General features: G+C 42.0%; 1 protein-coding gene across 2 annotated transcripts in view; it reads right to left on the reverse strand.

Annotated features, from left to right (window-relative positions):
* Window positions 1-908: 908 nt before the first annotated feature.
* Window positions 909-22,389, reverse strand: part of FBXW2 (F-box and WD repeat domain containing 2) — a 32,394-nt gene continuing 10,913 nt past the window's right edge. For both annotated transcript variants that reach the window (XM_024762188.1, XM_024762189.1), the window contains 5 exons: window positions 18,890-19,084; window positions 16,705-16,838; window positions 11,461-11,547; window positions 10,681-10,850; window positions 909-5,801 (listed from right to left, as the gene is read on the reverse strand). In XM_024762188.1, coding sequence (XP_024617956.1) covers window positions 5,513-5,801; window positions 10,681-10,850; window positions 11,461-11,547; window positions 16,705-16,838; window positions 18,890-19,084 — 875 coding nt within the window. In that variant the 3' untranslated portion in view covers window positions 909-5,512. The remainder of the gene's footprint in view (window positions 5,802-10,680; window positions 10,851-11,460; window positions 11,548-16,704; window positions 16,839-18,889; window positions 19,085-22,389) is intronic.

A 22,389-nucleotide genomic window follows, 5' to 3' on the forward strand; every position in this document is an offset into this window, starting at 1 on the left:
CTGGAAGCAGAGTCCATGGTGGCTCAGGAGGTACACGTGAGTGCCGAAGGCAGATGGCAGCGGGCCAGGTCTGGATTGAAGAGACTGAAGTAGAGAAAATGGGAAGGGAAACAAGGAAAGGCAGGAAAAATCCAGGTCTGCAGAGGCTAAACATCAGGGCCCCAGCCTCATCCTCGCTACTTACTACTCCTCTAAGCAATGAGCCACTCTTTCAAGCCTCAACTCCTTTTATTTTAAAAATAAATTTATCTACCTATTTATTTATATTTTTGGCTGCACTGGGTCTTCGTTGCTACGCGCGGGCTTTCTCTAGTTGTGGTGCGTGGGCTTCTCACTGCGGTGGCTTCTCTTGTCATGGAGCACGGGCTCTAGGTGCCCAGGCTTCAGTAGTTGTGGCTCGCGGGCTTAGTTGCTCCGCGCAAGCCTCAACTTCTCACCTGTAAAACAGGAAGGACAATCTGCCCTGTCATGGTGCTGCTGGGGATCAAAAGTACAGGACCGTGTTTGATGACAAGGAGTCCTACAAGTTTAAATTAAGAAGAAAGAATGAACCAACTTGGGGATGTGCTCAACAGAGGAGGGCAAAAGAGAGGAAGCTGATCCCAAGGTCTCTACCCTGCATAAATGTACTTTCCCTCCATCTGCATCTATTCATGAGGGTCATCAAAATCCTTCCTTGCATTTTACTTTCAAATTTATTGTTTTCCCTCTTGGATCTCATTCAGAAATTGTTACATTGTTAGACTTATATTCTAGAACATGCAGAAACAGCAGAAGAACAGAGTCACTTTAGATCACTCGAGGGGCAGTTCATTTCTAAAGATGCATTCTAAAACACTCGCTTTTGAAAAGTTTCCTTGGAATTAGTTGGGGGAAAAAAGCAAGAAAATAGTCTTAACTACAGAATGTAATTTTTAAGGAAATGCAGCTTTATTTCTTTCAAGTACAAACAATAACTTGGGCTTGGCTAACCAAATGTCGCCTAATCAAGGGAACCTGCTTTAATATGTAGATATGATTTACAGTTAGCACAATCACTCACAGGTAGAAGAATGCTTCTATGATGCATGAAAATAACTCCTCGTCTTATAGAGACATCTCGTTCCACAATCACTCCACTATTTGCTTAAGCAATCCCTTCTCCCCTGCCCACCCACCCCACAGACAGTTCAAATATAAACTTCACTTCATTCCCCCTAGATCACAACATACATCAAATAAGTGAAACGTAAGTTCCATGTTGCCACAGACGTTGGATTGGTGAGGCCAGCCTTTTTCAACCTGAGCATTCTCATCAAGAGTACTAAGTCTAAATGAGTGAAATATGTTCACAATGTGAGTATATGGACACCAAACAATTGTGAGCTTTTATCATCTGAATTCATAATTTGCCAGGTTTAAATATAGAAAAACACATTTTTATTTGAGCATATTCATGAAGAGTAGAAGTAGCTGGATTCTTTAAGCTGCAATAATTAAGTATGTTTACTGGTCAAGACTGTAGTACTAGCTTTAAGCAACTATAGCACTCTGGGGGAGACCGGAAACGCACTGAAACAACTTGACAGCAAAACACCTTTTTGCACTGAGCACGTTCATTCAGCCTGATCAGGCTGAAGGGAGTGATACAGACTATCCAGTAATCCACGTGAGGATTTATCCTGAAAGAAATTCACTTTCCTAGAGTAAGTACAGGGGGCTACGGATCAGAACACTGCCAAAGATGGCTGGTAGGCATTTCTGTCAAGAATGCTAACCTGTTCTCTCCATCAGACATCCTATCTGGGGACTGCAGAATTCTCGAGTGTCTTGGTTGTCTTAAGTATCTTGGCAAGCACCAGCATAACCAGGTAGGAAGGCTGTGTCAAGGGGACAGACCTAAGGTGCCTCTCCCCTATACTGACAACTCTATGGCCTTCAAGGCCAAGGGCACAGTGTGCCCTGGCCCAGGCTGCATCCTAGGGCAGCAATCTGACTACACACTTCCCTACAGAGGATGGCAAGTGGTTCAGACACCAAGGCCCAGTAGAGGCCCAGACAAGGAGGAGGCACGGAGAACTAGAAAAGGGACGATGGGAAGATTCACCTCTAGGCTCCCAAGGAGCCAGGGCAACAGTCACGGCTTCAAGGAGTTGGCTGGGTTTGGCCAAAGCAACGTGTAAAGCCAGGCTCTACTCTCCTTAGCTACTTCTGTTTGGTTGAAACGCCTCACCTAACAGAAACAAATTCTTCATGTCTAACGTAATACTGTTTCCAGAAGTATTTCTTTTCTCCCTAAGATTTACAAATGCAGAGCAGTAATCATTCTCCTGAGAGTGATTACATAACCCTCATTCACATTTTACTGAGCATTTTTAGTGGCCAGCACAGATTAACTTTAAACTATGAAAAATGAAGTACACAGCTTAAAATAGCAATATTCCCCATCTTCCATTTAAAAGCTATTCAAACACGTGTACTTCCTGTGGAACGTCTTCAAAGTCTAGCCCCTGTCCTGGAGGAAGTCTTTCTTCCTACTTCTCTGATACGTCTAACAGGTCAGGTTTGACAACACTTATTACTTCAAATAATGGGGCTGGCTGGAGGAAACTAGCTTCCTTTGGAATGGGAACAAAGTCTGCTAAAACCACACTCACTCAGCTCTCCTGGACCCCGTCCTCCCCTGGAGCCTGAAGTTGTTATGGTTCCCTACACAAACCGGAGAGGAAAGAAGCCCACCTTCTACCACAGCAGGGCCACTCAAGAAATCCAACATTCATAAAGAAAGATGGAGTCTATCTGCTTATGATTAAGAATTTTTCAGAAATGAGAATATTCACAAAAGAAGAGGCAAAGGCAAATCCCTTGCCTCTGAGTTAAGGAAGCAGAAGTCAGTGTGTAGGGCAGAGGGGCCCCTGACTCCATGAAGGGAGACTGAGTTATCCCCTACCCACTGTTCTGACTCCCCACCTTGCTTTATTTCTTTTTAAAGGATAAGTTAAATTTCCCATTTGTATAAAAGCTGACAATACTATGAATAAAGCTAGCATCCATAAAGCAATTAAATAAAATGCTCAGGTGAAACAAAGACCTCTGTGAGGAGGATCAAAGTTAGGACCCTAAGCACTGCTGTCAAAATCAGCTGTACTACCTTGACGGTAACTTTGGTATTCACCTCTGAAAACTTAAATGGGACATGCCATACAGGTTTCAGGTTTGTCACTTTCAAAAAATTTTTCCCACAAAGGACTATAGTTATAATCACTTGGTCTTTGAAGCTACTGGATATATCTGATGGTGAGGTGGGAATAGGGGTGGTCATTAGATTAGCAATCTCAGTTTTTTTGTTCTGGCTGGATGAAAAGGAGTTAAATTGTTTACCCTTATCATGGCCCAAAGCCTCCTGAGGTTCCTGCAAAATAGATTCCAGCTTCTAATCTGGTTCCACTTCTTGAAGGACCGAGCAGAGCTCACACACAGAACTCAATGTGAGATGGATTTGGGGGATGGAGAAAGATAATTGTTCTTTTACGTAATTCCCTCAGAGCCTCAACATGGATATTAACTAAACCCGTCCTTGAAACCAACCATGAAAATTCTCTGAAACCCTAACTTTGCAGCATTCAGAGGTCCACTGTCAGGCTCTAGGCTGATAGGATTCTGGGAGAGCTGTGTCCCCACTGTACTCCATCATTCTCAGCTCTGCCAGCAACCCTTTTCCTACTTGAAAAACAGACGTGCTTTGTATCAGAGTTAAGAAGATGAATGAATACCTCATATTCCCGGGCAAAGGCTCTCAACTCAGGTTCCCATTAAGTTCATCTTCAAACTAGTTTCCTGTCGGTCTGTGAATGAAACGCCCCCCTCACTCCCCTGTAACACAACGGGGAAGAGCTGAATTCTTCCTACTACTTGCTCCCTCGACTTTCTCCCTAATGTTTGTGACACTTACGTTAAAACAGTTCCACTGCCGAATCACAGCATTATCTAATTTACAGGAATGAGAGGGTGGAGAATACAAACTGGCAGCCCGCAGACATGCTTTGTTTAGCCCACTACATCTTGAATGATCTTCAAGTCGCTGTCAACATTTTTAAAATTAGGGAATTACAAATAAAATTCTGGAGTTCTACCTCCTTCTGAAAAATCAGAAGGCCTGCCAAACACTGGACCTGTTTCTGCCTAACACCTAGGGCCCCATAACTGCCCTCCCAGATGAGCTTCCCCGGTGCAGCCCCACCCTACGCAGCACGCTGCACTCACTTATGTTTATCTGCGTGGCTCCCCTGGGCGTGTGGCTTTGCGAACCTTAATCGAGGGCAATTCCTTCATTTCCAACAGAAAGTTAACCTGCCTGAGGCTACACATCAAGTTAGAGGCAAAGGAGGACGAAAGTCAGGGTCAGGGATCTTTCTTTCTAATATGGCACACTGCCTCTCTAGAGGACCACAGCTGCTCTCAGCATTTCTTCTACCAATCACTTACATTTTTAAAGTGGAACATGTAACATTTTCTACATTCCCTCTTATCCATTCTTTTTTGTACGTTTGGATTTCCTTATATGTGACAACCTTCCATCAGTGATTTCATTTATATATTATCTCCAAACCTAAAGAAGCAATGAATCAGCAATCAGACAAAACTGAAATATCAACTTTTGCACACCTCAGCAGACACGGGACCAGAAGGAGTCTTAGAAACCAAGTGACAGCCTAACAACTAGCTATACAGACAGGGAAAATGGGGACCAGAGAAGTATATGCCTGGGGTGCAGGGTTCCTAGGTAACAGAGCCAGTCTTCAATCTGCCAGCTCAGTGCTCTTTCTACTGTACCATGTCACCTCTGTGCAGTGACCTAGGCTGTGGGGGACCAAGGACCAGCTTGCTCCACCTAGAAACAAAAACTACATAACTTCCTCACATAGACATGGCCCACCTTCACTCTGTCAAGAACTAGGGTTTAGAATGTGTTACAAACCATCCATTTATAGAGCTGGATTTGCACTGGAAGACAACTTTTCTTTAGAACTGGTATTTGGTGGAGAGTATGAATGTCACAGAACCTGGTGGTCTTTATAACACGGGTTGTTAGAAAAGCTAAGCCCCATGAGAAAAGTTGCTGTAACAACATCATAGCACCTTTGCTTCAACTTCAAAAGGGAAAAAGGCAATGGTAAAAAGCTTTAATAATAGACTGAATGTGTTTTTATAGGCAACCAATTAGCAGATTAATGAGCCATTTAAATATCTTTACTTAAAGCCAATATTCAAGAAAGATGAACCCCAAATGCAGCCTCTTATACTGACCAACATAACTAAGTGCGAATGAAGTCAAGGGAGCACCCCATCAGCATGCTGCGGTGTATGTCAACAAAATGAGCCCTCCCCGACCCCGAGCCCTGGCCCCCTGGCAAACAGAGACAATGACTGTGCACTGCGTGACGATACCATTAGGTGAGAACTTTGGTTCATGCAGTCGGCTGCCACAGAGGTTGCACTCAAAACCCACAGCCCCGGCGCCCGAAGTCAGTCATCAGCCGTGCTCCTTCCACAACACCAGGTGAATACTGTGGTCAGGCATGCTGGTGGCAAAGACCAAGCCCGTGTCATTGTGCCCATCCAGTCCATTCAGCCAGGACGCTTCGCCTGCTAGGAAGCTGGAGCCTCTCTTGGATTTCCTATACTCTGGGAGAGGCCAGCGGCTAATCAGGCTCTCTGTCCGCAAGTCCATGATATACAGGTAGCGGTTGTCAAACAGCAGGGCAAAGATATCTCCAAAGCCAAGCAAGGCCAAGTTTGCTATCTCAGGAGTCTTGATGACCCTACAAGGATGAGAGTTAATAAACATGAACCAGAAGGCACCTGTGCTTCTGTTTATGCTACTGTAATCTTTTCTGGAGAAATTTAAAACCAATGCAAAATTCAAGCAGCAAATTTAGAGTTAAACAAAACATTTTTATAAAAAGGAAAATATGAGGACAAAGAGCTCACCCTCCTTTAGAAAAAAGGCCGGGGAGAAGAGCCCTTCATAATGATAAGGGAATATAACATAGGCATATAAGGAGATGAATATTTATAAAAGCACAAAATGCCCATCTAAGCTGGAAAGGATCTTACAGATTATCTCGTTTAATACTCTCACTTCTAAGATGTGAAAACTGAAGTACAGCCAGGGTAAATAATTTGGCTAAGGATTCACAACTAGTTAGTTACCAGTCAGAACGAAAGGGTAACACTCACTCTTACCACTAGGTAAAAACTACTATACAGTCATCCCTTGTTATCCAAAGGGACTGGTTCCTGGACGCCCTCAGATACCCAAATCCGAGGATGCTCCAGTCCCTTACATAAAATGGCGTAGTACAGCCGGCCCTCCACATCCATGGATGCAGAGCACACGGATATGGAGGGCCGATGGTACTGGCCTAGGGGAACCTGCCCCAGCCCAGAACAAAGACTAAAAACCAAGTGACTCAGACTCAGTGCTTCTCTATTCGGCACGTAGCAAACACAGGTTCCTCTCTAAGAACAGCAGAGGCTGAATATATGAAGTTCCCCCAAATAATTCAGAAACATTTATTAATAGATTGATAATAAGTTAGAGAAAACTGTGAGAGTTGGGAGGACAGCCTTAACCTTCTCAGGTTGGCAGTTCCTAAAACATCGACGACAAAGGCAGAAAGTGGGAGGGACCTTGCCAAACAGGAACACAAATGAAAAAAAACAAAACGAAACAAACCCTCCGTCTCTCTTATCTGCACATTTAGTAAGGCGAAAAGTTGCTGTCCTCTTTGGAGGCACTAGGAAAAGAGCTATAAGACAAGGGATATACAAATTCTGCTGTGACAATATATTTGAGCCTAGGTGAGACTCCAGTTTACGCTACATCTTAACAAGGACACTACCAACTAGTGTATGTCAATCAGAAGGGACAGGGCCTGGTGACCAGGACAAGCAAGGAACAGCTGAAGAATATGAGCTTGAGGCGGGGAGAAAGCAAAGTGGCAGGGACAGGGAAGCTATACACGATCATCGCCTTCCAATAGTGAAGGATGCGTGAGAGGCCAGGCATTAGGCGCTCTAGCAGAGAGAACGAAGGTCAAAGGGAAAGACCGTTACAAAGGAGCAGATTTTAGTCTGGTATCAGGAAGGGAGGGGATTTGGCAGTGCAGAGTAAGACCTGCTCCTCACACTCAAACCGTCCAAACACCCTTCTTAACCTGCGGCTCTTCTTCATTTCCCTGCCTGCTCATTCACCCAGCTGCTCAAGCTAGGAGACATGGCAACCATGCAAATCTCAAACCACAAATCCAATCACCAAGATCTACGGATTTTACCTCCTAAACTTTCCTTTAATTTGTTCACTACTACCTGAACTGCCCCAACTCTGACCCAGGACATCACCTTTGCCTGCACTGCTACCAAGAGTTTTCAATGGGTGCCCCCACGTCTGCCCTTGGCCCCTTCCAATCAGTCAACCTCACACTAAAATCTAATCCTATTTTAAACTTTTAAACCCTTCAATGGCTCTCTACTACACGCACGTCTGCCACTCTGGCCTTCTTTCAGTCACTCAAAGGCACCAGGCTCTGGGGTCTCAGGGCCTTTCAGCAGACTCTGCCCTCGCGTCTACAATGCTCCTCGCTGCACTCTCACCCCTGGCGCTTAGTGAAATGCGTCTACTCATCCTTTAGAGCTCGGCCCCAATCTCCTCCTCAAAGAAGCTTTCCTTTACTCCTCAAACTAGGCAGGGTCTCAAAGTACCCTGAACCATGTTGCTCTTATCCCAACCATGAAAACACCTGAATGTAGTCAGCTGTTTAATTTAGTCAGCCTTCCCTGGGTAGTCATTTCCACAAGTTTGCTAAGTATCCCAGTGTACATCACAGTGCCTAACATACAGGTTAAATAAGTAAGTATCTGCTAATGACTAGAGAAGTGGTGCAGTAAGCATGGGAAAATACAAATTCCTACAAGAGAGAGCCAAAGGAAACTGGGGGAAGCAGCAGGAAAGTCTAGTAAGTCCCACATCATCAACACAAGCAGAAAATGACCAGAAACTTGGAAAACAGAGTGGCTAGGGGACAGGACTTAAGCCTGAGGAAGTTGAGCTGACTCCAAAGACCCCAGCACAAATGTTCTGCAGGACAGAACACAGGTCCTGACAGGCTCACAGCCTGTCTACTTTGATTACTTTAGAACTGTAAACAGACGTCCCTGCTGTGCACTCTGGGCCCTTAAACCTACAAAACCCCACCTGCTGTACTGAGATAACCTAGCTCAAGGGATTGCACCATAACTTAGCTTTATGGAGCAACATGCTACTATTTGTGCTTTCTTTTCAATTAGCATCAAAGCTTACAGAATGCAACCTGGTCCTGGCAACTGAGGCCACAGGATTTGTACAAGATTTCAAAAAGAGGCTGTTATGTTCATGTTTGAGGGGAAAACGCAAGAGATAAAATAGCCCCTTTTCAAAAAATAAAAAAATCTGAACTTAGTACTTGCTAGCAGCAAACAATCTTGCAGATTTATTGGTTAGAGCTAGTATATCGAAACATCAAAAATTAACAGAACTTTCATCTGGGACTCTGGACTCTATATGCCATTCTGAGTAAGAAGCACGAGAATATAGGATCAAAGTAAACCTTTAGAGACTCTCAAACTCTAAGCATTAATCACATTATAATACCTCTATTCCACCTTGCCTCTTCACCCCTCTCTCCCAAATTTTAATTCAAAACAAAAACAATATTAAACTATCAAAGATCTGATTTTCCCACGGTGACTAAGGTCATATCTGTGGGGAACTGGTTCCAGGACCCCCTTGGATAACAAAATGCATGGACGCTCAAGTCCTTTGTATAAAATGGTGCAGTATCTGCATATAACCTACACACATCCTCCCGTATACTTCAAACCATCTCTAGATTACTTACATCTAATACAATGCAAATGCTATGTAAACAGTTGCTGGTGCATGGCAAATTCAAGTTTTGCTTTTTGGAACTTTCTGGACATTTTTTTTTTAATATATTTTTGATCCTCAGTTGGTTGAATCTGTGGGTGCGGAACCCATGGCCAAATGTACTTCAATTTCTTACTTTGCAAAGAATCAATTTCTTTCAAAAGTTCCTTCTCTCTGGCTTGCTGGTTCCTTAAGCATATGCCTGCCCGATGATCCAACCACAGATGGATGGATGGATGGATGCTGGACTAGGGTGAGCTGTGGGATATTGGGCAAGGCCCTTATCCTCTCTCAGCTTCAGTTTCCCCATCTATAAAATGAAGAGGTTGGACTAATGTTTTCTGGTATCTGTTCCAGTCTTTTTTTGTCAAAATGTAGTTATCAATCATTTCTAGAAATTATTCTGACAGCTTGGAAATCTAACTGGTTAGAAATGTAGGTCTAACTCCAGGAAGACATAAATGAGGTTGTAACTTTACAACCAGAGAGACCGGGCCCACCAAAGTCCTGCGGGCTAGTGGGATCAGATCCCATACAAGCTGACCTCAAACAGTCATGCATAAAAACAATGAAGAAAATGTTCAGTTTCTGTCCCCAGGCCAGCACTTCCTGAAGCATGCTATGGAACACTAATTCTGTGAGCTGTTAACATGTGCTCCTCAAAACAAGGGCTCTATGCACAATACATGTGAAGTACAGTAGGTTAAACAAATTAAAACAGGTTTCTTTATGTAGGACTTCTCACACCTATTAGTAATAAAAACCTGTCAGGTCGTCTGCTAGGTCCTCATAACAGGCATTTCATTTAACCTTTACTTTACAGGTGAGACAATTCAGACACAGAAAGGTTAAGAAACTTACATAAAATCACACAGCTCATAAGAAAGAGAACTAGGTCTTAAACCAAGGTTTATTTATCACCAAAGTAGGTTCTCTTAATCACCATATGTCACTGGCTTCCATCAGCCTCCAATATGCTAACAGATACCACCAGTCTCCAAGAGGGGTCTATGATATACAGTGAATCACAAAATTATTTGTCTACGGACCTCTATTTCTTTCTTTGGAGAGAAACTTTGCAGGTTGTAACTTTCTCCAAGTTTCTCTTTCTGCTAGTCAGCGGAAAGCCACTCAATCCCTCAACACAGAATTTCAACTGACCAGGAAGTAGAACTTAAAATATTAGAACTAGAGGAGATGTGAAAGATCTTTTCATCCAAACTCTTCATTTTCCAGAGAAGCTGGAAGGGAAATTCAGAAATTCTTAAAGTGGAAGTAACTCAAAGTAAGAAGACTTAGAATCTCGACCCTTTACATTCTAACATATAACTCTAATTTAATTACTGCCTTTAAAACATTTTTATGTGTGAGATTTGCAGCACAGAACTGATGGACTAAACATTTCCCCAAAGCAAGTTACTAACTGGTTTATGGAAATATTTGGTCTTGCCTTTATTATTATTATTATTTTTTTTTTTTTTTGCGGTACGAGGGCCTCTCACTGTTGTGGCCTCTCCCGCTGCGGAGCACAGGCTCCGGACGCGCAGGCTCAGCGGCCATGGCTCACAGGTCCAGCCGCTTCGTGGCATGTGGGATCTTCCCGGACCGGGGCACGAACCCGAGTCCCCTGCATCGGCAGGCGGACTCACAACCACTGCGCTACCAGGGAAGCCCTTGCCTTTATTATTAAACTGCAACAGACTGTTAAAGGTAAAGGTCCAAGGGAATATTACCTGAGAATATCATAACTGGCAAAGTCCCACTGGTAGAGACCCAGTGCCGAACTACAGACAATGTATTTGCCATCAAAATGAAGTCTTGGCTGCAGGCAGATACTTCTATCCTCAGAGACAGACAACGTCTTTAAGCACTTACAGTTAATTTCTCTCCCAATTGGCCAAATCTACAGATAAGAGAAAATTAGGAAAGATGAGAGATCACATCACCATAGAAACGCTTGTCCTTAAACAATGTGGCCTGTGTTTGCTGACGTCAAATACAAAGTGAAGTAAACTGGAGAGACCACAGGTTTTACATCTGAAGCATGGGTTCAAATTCTGATTTGGCACATATGTGTTGCATAATCTTGGGTGAAATATTTAACCTCTTTGAACCTTAGTTCCTGCAGTGAAGATGGTTAGTGCCTACCATATGGAACAGTTTAAAAGATGCAATAAAAATACATGTAAGAGTGCTCTGTAAACTTTTTTGCAAATTGCTATTATTATGACACAAGTAAATATTTATGTTTTCATACTTTAGATCTAAGAACTGAGGAGAGCAGGAGATATATGTCTTAAGAAAAGGTAAGAACGCATCGAAGATAAATTTCTGTGGATTTTTTCCCCCCTTCATTTACAAATCAGAGTTAGAAACTGCCTAGAACACAGGAAAATGAACAATTCTCTTTCCAGTGGGTTTAAGAGGGCTTAAAGACATTCCTTCCTCCCTTGAAGTATTCCCCCGTGCCACACTCTTTCATAAGGCAAAGTAATGGAGGGAAAAAACCTCACCTTGATCTCATATTTGTCTGCACTTAAGAGGATGTAGTCTCCAGGGCTGTGCAAGAGAGACTTGACTTTGCACTTTTGCAAGACCACCTAGAAATAATAAATATCCATGTTACAGAAAGATCCTTTTAGTACTGTTCCTACCCCTATTAAAATAGGAAAAAGAGCTCAAAATGATATGGTATATGAGTAATCTATAACTCTATGTTAACTATAACACAAGTTAACCTTTACCAAGAGTTTTACTATTACCAGATTCTTTAGATTATTAGCAAGACCTAAAAGTGTCTAATGTTGGCAGCATTTACTCTTAGCTTTAGTCTGGAAGCAAACATTAGGACTGACTTCAAAAATTATAAAACGTGACTTCATAAAAAATGTGAGGGATAGGAAAGAAAAAAGTCCATTCACATAGTAGATACAAAGGACCTGTTTTCATAAGCATGTGCATCATAAAGGGAAAGGCACTCGACTTGGGACCAGAATCTGTCATATGTTGACTCTGCAACCTTGGGCAGGACCATCTAACCTCTTCATTTCTCAGTTTCCTCATCTTTAAAATAGGGGATGGGGCACCTATTATCTCAAATAATTGTAGTGAAAATGAAATAAAACAAAGAAAATAATAATGTAATAGAAGCTAACATTCCATTAGCATGTGGCATAATCTGTAAACACTAGCTTCTGGTTATTTTAGGAATAAATAAGCATAAAGTGGGAGGGGAGGCCAGGCTCACTCATTCAGAAGCCTGGGTTGCAGATTCAAATGAAACTGACAGACCTGCTACTGAGTGCCAGGCACCTTGCTGGGTTCTGTCCCATCATCTCATTTAGTACTCACAGGAACATCTAGCAGATGATGAAACTCAGGCCCTGAAGGGAAGAGTAACTTATCTAATACATCTCAGTCAGTGTCCTGGCCCCAAGCCCACTGTTTTTAACATAACACCAACTTGTATTATATAACTTTTCTATTTAAAATTGAATGCACCCAGTACAGAATTTTTTTCCCCAATGTTTTTATTGTTGTAAAATACACATAACATAAAATGTAGAATCTTAACCATTTTTTTTTGGAGATTATTATTATTTATTTTATTTATTTTATTTATTTTTGGCTGTATTGGGTCTTCGTTTCTATGTGAGGGCTTTCTCTAGTTGCGGCGAGCAGGGGCCACTCTTCATCGCGGTGCGCGGGCCTCTCACTATCGTGGCCTTTCTCGTTGCGGAGCACAGGCTCCAGACGCACAGGCTCAGTAGTTGTGGCTCACGGGTCTAGTTGCTCCGCGGCATGTGGGATCTTCCCAGACCAGGGCTCGAACCCGTGTCCCCTGCATCGGCAGGCGGACTCTCAACCACTAGGCCACCAGGGAAGCCCTTAACCATTTTTAAGTGTTCAGTTCGGTGGTATTACTGGTCTTCTCACACAATCACCCACCCAGTCTAAAAGCCACTAGTCATCAGATTCTTTCTTCTTCTTTGTTCCCCATGAGTAAGTTCAGTTGGCTTTACCTTAAAGACACATCCTTCGTGTATGCCCTTCTCTTTCTTTATTGCCACCCAAGTCCAAGCCGTGGGTCTCTTTTGCTTAGACTACTGCAAAAGCCTAACTGGCCGACCTGCATCCACTTGTGCCCCACTGTAACCCATTTTTCACTCAGCAGTTATCTTCTTTTTTTTTAAACTTGCTTTTAAAGTAATTAATTATTCATTGTTGGCTGTGTTGGGTCTTCGTTTCTGTGCGAGGACTTTCTCTAGTTGCGGCAAGCAGGGGCCGCTCTTCATTGCGGTGCGCGGGCCTCTCACTATCGCGGCCTCTTGCGGAGCACAGGCTCCAGACGCGCAGGCTTAGTTGTGGCTCATGGGCCTAGTTGCTCCGCGGCATGTGGGATCTTCCCAGACCAGGGCTCGAACCTGTGTCCCCTGCATTGGCAGGCAGATTCTCAACCACTGTGCCACGAGGGAAGCCCAGCAGTTATCTTCTTAAAACATGAAATCACACCAGACTCTTGCTCAGAACTCATCACTTGCTTTCTACTATACTTACAATAATCCAGAATCCTTAATGAGGTCTAGTAAAGCGTACATGATGGCCCCTCTCCCACACCTCCCCGAACTACAGCACAGCTCCGCTGGCCTTCCAGGGCATCAGCTTATCAAATGTTCTAGGCTCTTTCCCACCCCAGGGCCTGTGCACATACGGCACCCTCTGAAACACGCCATTTACACAGTTACCTCCCATTTATTCTTCACATTTGGCCCCTTCTCTAAAAGCTTTACCTGAATCAAAATGAATTAGACCCTGCACTTTTCCTCCATAGCACTTAACACAATTTGTGAACTTCTGAAACTACTAATAACTATTCCTCCTACTAGACTAACATTCGCATCAAGCCTGGGTCTGTTTTGCTCACTCCTGCATCTTTAGCCCCTCACAGAATAGCATGATAAACTCAAGCAAAGTGTTTCTGCATGGCATTTCCACTGTTTACATGGCTTTTGATTCTCACAGCAATCGCTTTTTCGAAAACTAGAAGACATCACAACATTCTTCTAAAGATCCTGTACATTTTTGGTTCACTTCTTACAAGCATTATTTTCTCCTCCTTCCTCCTTCCCCTTCTTCCCAATTTATTTAAACTAAAAAACAAAAAAACACTGTCCACCCATTTCTCCCACTCCCCACATCCCACCCCCGGCCTCTGGCAACCACCAATCTGTTCTCTGTATCTATGAGCTTGGCTTTTTTTTCCCCTGTAGAGTCCACCTATAAGAGAGATCGTATGGTATTTGCCTCTTTTTTTGTCTTACTTCACTTAGCATAATGCCCCTGAGGTCCATCCATTTGTCACATATGGCAAGATTTCATTCTTTTTTTACGGCTAAATAATATTTCAATACATATACCCCTTCATCCATCTATGGACACTTTGGTTGTTTCCATATCTTGGCTATTGTAAATAATGCTGCAATGAACATGGGGGTGCATGTATCTTTCTGAGTTAGTGTTTTCAATTTCTTTGGATAAATACCCAGAAGTGGAATTGCTGGATCATGTGGAAGTTCTATTTTTCATCCTTTGAGGAACTTCCAAACTGTTTTCCATAGTGGTTGCACCAATTTACATTCCCCTAAAAGTGAACAAAGGTTCCCTTTTCTACACAATCTCACGAACACCTGTTATTTCTTGTCTTTTTGATAATAGTCATTCTAACTAGTATGACGTGATATCTCATTGTGGGTTTTTTTCCCCTAATATTTATTTAGTTAGTTGCCTGTGCTGGGTCTTAGTTGTGGCATGTGGGATCTTCATTGCCACGTGTGGGATCTTTGTTGCAGCATGCGGGATCTTTTTTATAGCTGCGGCATGCAGGATCTAGTTCCCTGACCAGGGATTGAACCTGGACCCCCTGCATTGGGAGCGCAGAGTCTTAACCACTGGACCACCATGGAAGTCCCTCATTGTGGTTTTGATCTGCATTTCCCTGATGATTAATTATGTTGAACATCTTTTCATTTACTTGTTAGTTGTTGTTTTCATTTATCATCTATATGTCTTCTTTGAAAAAATGCTCAGATCTTCTGCCCATTTTTAAATCAGATTGTTTGGTTTTTGCTATTGAGTTGTATGACTTATTTATCTATTTTGGATATTAGCCCCGATCTGATATATAATTTTCAAATATTTTCTCCCATTCAGTACGTTACCTCGTAATTTTGTTAAGTTTCTTTTGCTGTGCAGCTTTTTAGTATGGTGTAGTCCCACTTATTTATTTTTGCTTTTGTTGCTTTTGGTGTCAGATTCAAAAAATCATTGCCAAAACCTATGTCAAGATGCTTACGATCTCTTCTTCTAGTCTTAAGTTTTATGATTTCAGGTGTTAAGAAGTTCAAATCTTTATTCGATTCTGAGTTAATTTTTATGTATGGTGTAAGACAGTGGTTGAGTTTCATTCTTTTGTAGGTGGCTGTTCAGTTTTCCCAACACCATTTATTGAAGACACTGCCCTTTCCCCACTGTATATTCTTGGCTCCTTTGTCATAAATGAATTGACCATATATACGTGGGTTTATTTCTGGGCTATCTATCCTGTTCCATTGATCTATGTGTCTGTTCTGCCAATACCATAGTTTTAACTACTGTATCTTTGTCATATAGTTTAAAAGCATGATGCCTTCAGCTTTGTGCTTTTTCAAGATTGCTTTGGCTTTTTGAGGTTTTTTGTGGTTCCATACAAATTTTAGGATTATTTGTCTTATTTCCTTGAAAAATGCCATTGGAATTTTGATAGGGATTGCACTGAATATGCAGATTGCTTTGGGTAGTATGGACGTTTTAACAATACCGATTGTTCCAATCCATGAGCACGAAATACCTTTCCATTTATTTGTGTCTACTTCAATTCCCTTCACTAATGCCTTGCAGTTTTCAATATACAGGTCTTTCTGTTATGTACTGGTTAAACTTATTCCCAGGTATTTTATTCTTTTTGATGCAATTGTAAATGGGAGTTTTCTTTATATTTCTTTCTGATAGTTCATTATTAGTGTACAGAAAGGCAACAGATTTTTGTGTATAGATTTTAACATCTTGTAACTTTACATGTAGTTTACAAGTTCTAACAGTTTTCTGGTGGAGTCATCAAAATACCATGCATCTGCAAATTCTGACAGCTTTACCTCTTCCTTTCCAACATGGATCCCTTTTTTTCTTTTTCTGCTCTGTCTAGGACTTCCAATTATATGTTGAATAAAAGTGGCTAGAAACCAGCACAATGTTCTTTTAAAGAGCCTGTACATTTTTCTTCCACTTCTCGCAAGCATTTTCTTTTTTAAAATGAAAATTACTTTTCTGATTTAAAAATATGCTTATCCTAAAGGGAAAAAAGTACTCAATTCCGCAAGAAATAATCATCTTCAACATTTTAGTGCAAAAACACATTTAGAAACTGTCGTCATACTCTACATAGTTTTTTGTAAGTAACCTGTTTTATTTGCTCCCTCTACCCACCTAATATATTCTGGGCATATTTCCATGTCCATAAGTCACTCATTCATTAAACTATTTACTGAGTGTCTTTTACATGCTGGCCACTGTTATACACCATCATGCTTTGTGGTTGTATCTATCCCATCTTATGACTCATCTACCACTTATGAGGCGGCATCTACCATCCTCCATCCCACCCCCAGCTTCCCCACCCTCAGCGAGACTGATGTCAACATTTCTTCTGTAAGTCTTCCTACCTTGGTGACCCATTCTGTGTGCCCGGTGAGTGTATTCAGGCACGTCCCAGCAGATAAAGCCCACACTTTCACAGTGAAGTCTGCAGAGCCACTCACCAAGATGTCCAGTTCATCATTGTAGTCGACGCTAAACACTAGTATATACAACACACACAAAGTTAAAATACGCCTTTGCCTGTGGGTCCTTCATAGTAGAGTTCAATTACATTCATCCTCCCTAGCTGCCCAACTGTATAATTTCTCAACCAGAACTACTGTAGGAATGATGCTTTCTCAACTAGCAATTTTATGCTAAAAAATGTATCCATTTCAAAATTCTTATTATTATCATAGCTTATAATTCTAAGGATGAAAAGCTCCTGGAATAGTGCGATCTCTTATACTTGTACTAGGTTCAGAGTGAGAGGTAAACCATTGTAGGAGATAATGGCATTTCTTCTCAGGACTGCCTGCCTGATACTACACGTAACTTATCTAGCCTATGCCGGAAAAACAGAACGTAAGTGGACCAACTCGTATTTGTACTATTTACTGCAGTAAGACAAAACGTCAAGAGTATAAGCTGCAAAACAATAAGCATACTCAAGAAAAGCCAGTGTAATGAGAAAAAGAGAACAAAGATCTTAAAGGTCAGACTGAGCCATTCTCTCAAACTGTCTGATTTTCTTTAGAGCTCTATCCCCAGCACCTAAAACAGTGCCTGAGTATAGCAAGTACTCAAATATTTGTTTTTAAATGCCTGCCAAGCTCTAAAGGAACACTGGGGACCCAAAGCTGAAGACACTGCTCTTTTCCTTAAGGAACTCAGACTAAGTGAGGGGTGGAAGAGGAAGTCCAAAAAAATAAATAAATAAATGTTTACCTCTTGCTAGGGAAACACCAAGGAGAATGACTAACTCTGCCCAGGGGTATCAGGGAGGACTTCAGGGAAGAGGTGATATTGGAGATGGGCCCTGAAGGATGAGTAGAATTTATCAAGAAAAGAAAGAGCATACTGCAGGTAGAGGGAACAGCAAAGGCATGGAGTTAAGTAAAGCCACAGCAATGTCCAGGGAACAGCAAAGAGGAAATTTTTTAGAACAGGGCTCTCAAAGCTGACCAGGTATAAAATCACCTGGAAGTCAATGTACAACCCTGGACACTGTGGAATATTACACTCAGTTTGATATATAAGTTCCATGTTAAATCATATACCTTCAAAATATTAATTTCTACAACAAACAAGTGGTAGCAGAGAAGGCTGAAGAAAAATGTACAGGATGACAAACAAAATGGGGGAGGGGACTTGGTTTTTTGCCATAAAACAGCTAGGTTTACATTAAAGAATTACTGAGTACCAGGTACGGTGCAAGGAATTCAGGACCTAAGTGTGAATAAGACACGCAGGATCCCTGTCCTTCTGGAGCTTACAGGTTGGTGGGGAAACAAGGTTATCATACTTACTTGTATTGATATGATAAGTGTTAATACACATATTGGGAAACCTACAGCAGAGAAACTCAACCTGTTTAGGGAGTCCAGAAAGGCTGCTCATAAGTGTCTCAAGAGCATAGACTATGATTCTCAGGGGCTAATGCAGTGGGTAAAGGGCAGAAAGGAAGAAGGGAGCAGCTGCACAAGAGGCTGGGAACTACATCAACATGATTTCTGCACAGAGCTCCAAAATACAGTGAAGCAGAGGGAGAAGCTCAGATCTGAAGGGTATGTTCAAATGACCAGTTTTTTACAAACTAAGGCTGCTGTAAAATTATTGTCAACCAAGCTCCAATTTGATGTAATCTGTATAGTCACTCCAAATGATTTCCAGTCCTAATTCCACAAATAAAGTGGACTGAATTTACAAGTGTAGCACTTACTCAATTTGGAGGTATGGAATCGATCAAAACAGAGGGGGCTGACTGTTCAATAGGATATAAATAAAATAGGGGAAAAGAAGAACTGCCTCTCCTAGCATAAGGGTATAAAGGACATAAGAGTTAAAAAATGGGCCAAGGAAAAGCAAAATTAGGGGGAAAATTCCAAAAAAGAGTAACTTGAATAAAGGGATTAACTGTAGTGACTGAGAAGGAAATTGGGGGAAAGACAGGTTAAATTTAAAAACAAAAAAGGGGTCACATTCTTGGCTCCTGGCTTTAAGGAATGAGGGTAAAGTAGCTGTTGAAACCCTTGAAGAAAGGCAACCCACCCGCCCCCGTGTGCCCCCGGAAGTGCTGGGTCCTGGCTCCGGAACTCCATTCCCAGCAGGCCACAGTGTTGTCAAAGGAGCCTGTCACAAGCTTCTGCTCATCAAACTTCACCGCTGCACAAGTGTGGGTCTGGATGCCATAAACACACTGCCCTGTGCTCACATCCCATAGTTTTGCAGACAAATCATCTGACCCTTCAAGAGAGAAACAGGGAGGTTAGTAAGAAAACAAACACTAAAGAAGGAAAATCAATTCCCCAAACCATGGTATTCTTAAAGGAGAACCTTAACAGTCACCTCCTGTAGCACTCTCACTTAATAGCTGGGAAAACCAAAGCGTGGAGACAGTAACACAACTTGCTCTGGGTCACCAGAATACTGTTAACAGCCCTGGGACTGAATCCAAGCCTTTTGGTTTAGTCCTTTTCCCTTAATTTTGCAGGTTATAGCGTGGTGTTAGACTAAAGCACCCCTTGGTGCTTCCACTGGTAAATTTTCCCAAAATTTTGGCTATCATGAGCTCTCTGATTTAAGCTCAAAATGGTGGGTACCACCTATGACTGGATGTGTACACTTGCATGCCTGTCCATTACCCAACAATTCTGAACAAATAAAGAATGGTGAATAGTAAAGTTGTCTGCTGGAACATGTTCTACTCTAAGGCAAATCATAGATAAGCCTCCAATCACTGGTTAACTTCTGCAAAGGCTAACTGCTAATTTCTTGAGCCATCTTGAAATATGTGAAGGAACTTCAAAGAAAACTAGACATAAATTATTCTCAGATGTTCACAACAACTCAACAAAGAGCTTGTAAAGCCTCTTAAGATTCTGCAGAAAAGAGGGTAGGTTTTACTTCTGCCTCTGGTGAAAATATTATACTGATTATGGTGACAATTCAGGACTTTGTCTTAATCACATTTAAAATCCTAACGATGAACACATGTCTCACAATTTACCTGTATAAAAGTAAGAATAAGAACTGACAAAGAGGGAATTCCCTGGCAGTCCAGTGGTTAGGGCTCTGTGCTTCCACTGCAGGCGGAACAGGTTCGATCCCTCATCAGGGAACTAAGATACCGCATGCTGCACAGAGCAGCCAAAAAACAACAAGAACTGACAAAGAAAAAACCATTCTGAAGCTACAAAAATGTAGTCCCTGTAATAAGGACATGGTATCTTGGAAAAGCACCAACTGATCAGTCTTCTAAAAGTTTAAATGACTAAATAAAGTTAGCCACAATGCCACCTTTAAGGGCTGATCAAGAGCCACTGTTTCAGACAATGGAAAAATAGCTATCAGTTATGAAAGAGGCAGAGTATGAATTTCAACTGGGGCAAACCCTATGAGAGCATACTGAAATGAAGACTATATTTATTGTTATTTTACTATTTAAGGATTCAGTTTCCTCTCTATAAAATGAAAGGCGAGATTTGGCTGCTGGTTTTCAGTGGGCATATGAGGCATCAGTATCTACTGCGGAGCTTTATCAAAACACACGTGCAGGGCCCTATCTTCAAAGATTCTAACTTAGAACATCTGAGGTAGGATCTAATTACTGTAAAAGCTTGCCAGGTGATTCTAATGTATTAGCAATGCATTGAGAACCAATGATCTAGAACAATACCGTCCAATAGAAATATAAGGCAAAACACATACACAATTTAAATTTTTCTAGTATCTACTTTAAAAAGTACAAAAAAAAGGGGACTTCCCTGGTGGCGCAGTGGTTAAGAATCCGCGTGCCAATGCAGGGGACATGGGTTCGAGCCCTGGTCCGGGAAGATACCACATGCCACAGAGTCGCTAAGCCTGTGCGCCACAACTACTGAGCCTGCGCTCTGAGCCCGCAAGCCACAACTACTGAGCCCACGTGCCACAACTACTGAAGCCTGCCCGCCTAGAGCCCGTGCTCCGCAACAAGAGAAGCCACCGAATGAGAAGCCCACACACCGCAATGAAGAGTAGCCCCCGCTCCCCACAACTAGAGAAAGCCCACGCGCAGCAATGAAGACCCAACGCAGCCAAAAATAAATAAATTTATTTTAAAAAGTACAAAACAGGGAAAATAATATTTTTAACTCAGTATGCCAAAAATATTATCATCTAACATGTAATCAATATAGAAATTAATGAAATAGTTTACATTCTAAGTCTTCAAAATCCAGTGAGTACTTCCTATTTCACATCTCAGTTTGAACTAGCCGTATCTCAAGCGCTCAAAAGCCATACATGTTGAGTGGCTACCACACTGGACAGCACAGGTCTAGATAATCTTTAAGGTCCTCTCAGCTTTTTGGTCCAGTCAGCATTTTGTGACTATATTTCTAGGAAGCAAAGCAGGAAAAGAAATCATTTCAGATCCTATCTGAGCTTGGTTCTGAATTATTGCCAGTGTTCAGCCAGGGTCTCATTCATTCATTCATTCAACCCATTTTTAGAGAACTTGTGTGTCAAGCAGGGCTCTTGCTCTTATGGTGCTTAGTCTTCCTATGAAGACAAAAAGGCTAAACAAACAATAATAATTCAGTACAGTAAGTGGTGGGCAGTACAAAAGCCCATAGCAAATACAAGGGGGGATAAAAGGAGAAAGCGCCCCAGGTGAAGCTCCACTGAGTTTACAGGCGTGCACCTCAACATCGAGGTGTTCCACGAACATGCCTCAGGAGATGGAGCGACTGGCTCCACAGCTATATCCTCTACTCTGCTGTTAAGCCGGGCTGTGCTGTAGGACTGTTGGAAGAAGGAATTTCATGGCTTAAAAAAACCCCCAAACTTTCAGGTATTAGCTAGCTGAAATCTAAAGGATGAATAAAGTAATCAGCACCCTCTCCCCAACCGAAAAAAGCAGTATATGCCAGAGCTCAGCCAAAATTTCTGTAAAAGACTAGACAGTAAATATACTAGGCTTTTTGAGCCCTAGAGTCTCTGTGGTAATTACTCCACTCTGCTGGATCCAGCCCCTGCAGTTCGTGGTTTACCAATCGCTGGAATATAACTATTAAAGCACCTATTAAATATCCCTATATATTACATAAATATACGTGAATAGGCATTGGGGTCGATTCATAAAGAACTACTTGAATCCATTCTAAAAGCTACCTAGGAATTATGTACAATGCTTGTCAAAATGTATTGCCTAAAACGTGGACACTGATAACAGTTCGGTATGACTGGGAAATAGTGGCAAGGTTAGGCTGGAGAACTCGGTCGGGAGGATGTTTAACTATGAACTTATCTGCATTTCTGAAAGATCAGTATGGCTGCATCAAAGAAAATGGTTTGAAGGGGAGCAAAACTGGAAGCAGGAAGGCCAGTTATAAACTAGGAGGGAGGATAAAGAAAACGTGGCCTATACATACAAAGGATTATTATTCAGCCTTAAGAAGGAAGGAAATTCTGACATACGTGACAACATGGAGGAACCATGGAGACATTATGCTAAGTGAAATTCAGTCAGTCACAAAAGAACAAACACTATAAGATTCTACTCTAGGTAC

The sequence above is a fragment of the Neophocaena asiaeorientalis genome, unplaced genomic scaffold, assembly GCF_003031525.2.
Source record: "Neophocaena asiaeorientalis asiaeorientalis breed wild unplaced genomic scaffold, Neophocaena_asiaeorientalis_V1.1 scaffold78, whole genome shotgun sequence".
Classification (NCBI taxonomy): domain Eukaryota; kingdom Metazoa; phylum Chordata; class Mammalia; order Artiodactyla; family Phocoenidae; genus Neophocaena; species Neophocaena asiaeorientalis.